The following is a 1,861-nucleotide window of genomic DNA, read 5'->3' as shown; positions in this document are numbered from 1 at the left end:
CTCGCGTTACTGAGATTGTAACAAGTATAATATTACCAAAAAGGAATTAGTAATAGTAGTAAAAGTGTAGTGTTATGTGACTGCGTTATAGCAAAAAGGAATACATTACTATAATTGTGTTACTTTTGTAACACGTTACTCCAAACACAGTCTACATGACACATCCAACAGGTTCAGACTAAACCTCGGATTTAGTTTAAACCGCAGCTTCTGAAAACACAGCAAAGAGGTCAAAGGGATCATTGAAACCACCGAGACAGTGTACAGTACATAGATTTTCTTTTTTAAATTAATTTTCCAACAGTTTCACGAACATGGAGCAGGAGGAGGGAGCCACAAGTTTATTGGAGCAGCTGGAGAAAGACATGGAAGGAGAGGACAGGAAAGAGGAAGAAGAAGAGGAGAAAGGAGACAAAGGGACTCCTCGTCTGTCCGCTTCATATTCAACCCAAGGAGATAAAGAAACAGCAGGGAAGGAAGAAGCAACGCTGAGCGAGCTGGAGAAGGAGCTCCGGACGGAGGAGGAGATCAGACTGCTGTATGAGCAGGACTCTCTGCTGGAACAGGTCTGTCTTCCATTGAATGATGACTCGGTGATTAAATAAAAGGTAGCTTCAGATAGCCAGACTTTCCTCCACAGCGCTGCAAAGGAAGGTCTGGCTTGTCCACACAGCATTCCGGGATGGGAGAATAACGTGCTCTGGTTTATTGACATTTCTTTGAACCAATCACAATCGTCTTGGGCGGAGCCACGGTACAAAGATGTCGGACAACACAATCTTCTGTACAAAGAGAGTTGTGTGAAGCTGATAGTCTTAATTAGCTTTGTAACGGACGTTGAACAATAACAAAAAGTTATGCAGTAAAACTTTAAAACTATACCATATAATCTGTAGATTTGTTTTTGTTAATCTTCAGATGGAGAGTTGGGTGTCTCAGTTTGATGCAGAGCTGCTGCTGCTGCGTCACCAGAAGCTGCGTCTGGACTGGCAGCTTAAGATGGCCGACCTCCGCCAGATGACGCTCTTCCAAGAGCTGCTGCTCCTCAAGGAGTTTGAGAGGAGGGAGGACAGGCTGCAGGAGAACCTCAGCGAACGCATCAAGGAGGAGAAAAGCATCACGGTGGGAGAGAGCCTATGTTTTTGTAACGTGATAAAACTAATGACAGTTATTATCTACTTTATGCTTTGTATCTAATAGATAGGTAGTATGTGTAATTTCTTTATTTCTAACATTATCTGTAAATGCATGGAAGAAATTCTGTTTTTGCAAGATACAGTGGGGCTCAAAAGTTTGGGCACCCCAGGTAAAAAATTTCTTAATGGGCATAAAGAAGCCAAGAAAAGATGGAAAAATCTCCAAAAGGCTTCAAATGTTAAAAAAGGTTAGCTTTTATTTCCATCATTTACACTTTCAAAATACCAGAAAACTAAAAAATGGTGTCTGCAAAAGTTTGGTCACCCTGCAGAGTCAATAAATACCTTGTACCAGGTATGTATCAGGCTTGTCTATATGTTCATTTGAAAACATCAAACGCTGATTTTTGTGGTGAGGACGTAGAAGAGGTTTTCTTCTGATGACTCTTCCATGAAGACCATTTCTGTACAAGTATCTCTTTATAGTGGAATGGTGTAGCACAACTCCAGTGTCTGCCAGGTTCACAATCCTGCAAGCTGTTCTGTCTGATAGTTTTCTTGGTCTTCCAGATCTTGCTTTAACATCCACTGTTCCTGATGACGGCCATTTCTTAATTACATTCCTAACAGAGGAGATCGGCATCTGAAAACGCTTTGCTATCTTCTTATAGCCTTCTCCTGCTTTGCGAGCGTCACTTATTTTCAGTTTCAGTTTTCTAGACAAC

The 1,861-nt window shown here is 41.5% G+C and overlaps 1 protein-coding gene across 1 annotated transcript in view; it reads left to right on the top strand.

Moving 5' to 3' along the window:
• Positions 1 to 1,861, top strand: part of cfap44 (cilia and flagella associated protein 44) — a 34,849-nt gene that overhangs the window by 22,100 nt on the left and 10,888 nt on the right. Inside the window, exons 25-26 of the mRNA XM_032539391.1 lie at positions 305 to 566; positions 919 to 1,122. Coding sequence (XP_032395282.1) covers positions 305 to 566; positions 919 to 1,122 — 466 coding nt within the window. The remainder of the gene's footprint in view (positions 1 to 304; positions 567 to 918; positions 1,123 to 1,861) is intronic.

Source organism: Etheostoma spectabile, chromosome 16, assembly GCF_008692095.1.
Source record: "Etheostoma spectabile isolate EspeVRDwgs_2016 chromosome 16, UIUC_Espe_1.0, whole genome shotgun sequence".
Classification (NCBI taxonomy): domain Eukaryota; kingdom Metazoa; phylum Chordata; class Actinopteri; order Perciformes; family Percidae; genus Etheostoma; species Etheostoma spectabile.
The sequence above is the reverse complement of the archived record's forward strand: the minus strand, read 5'-3'. Positions and strand labels throughout refer to the sequence as shown.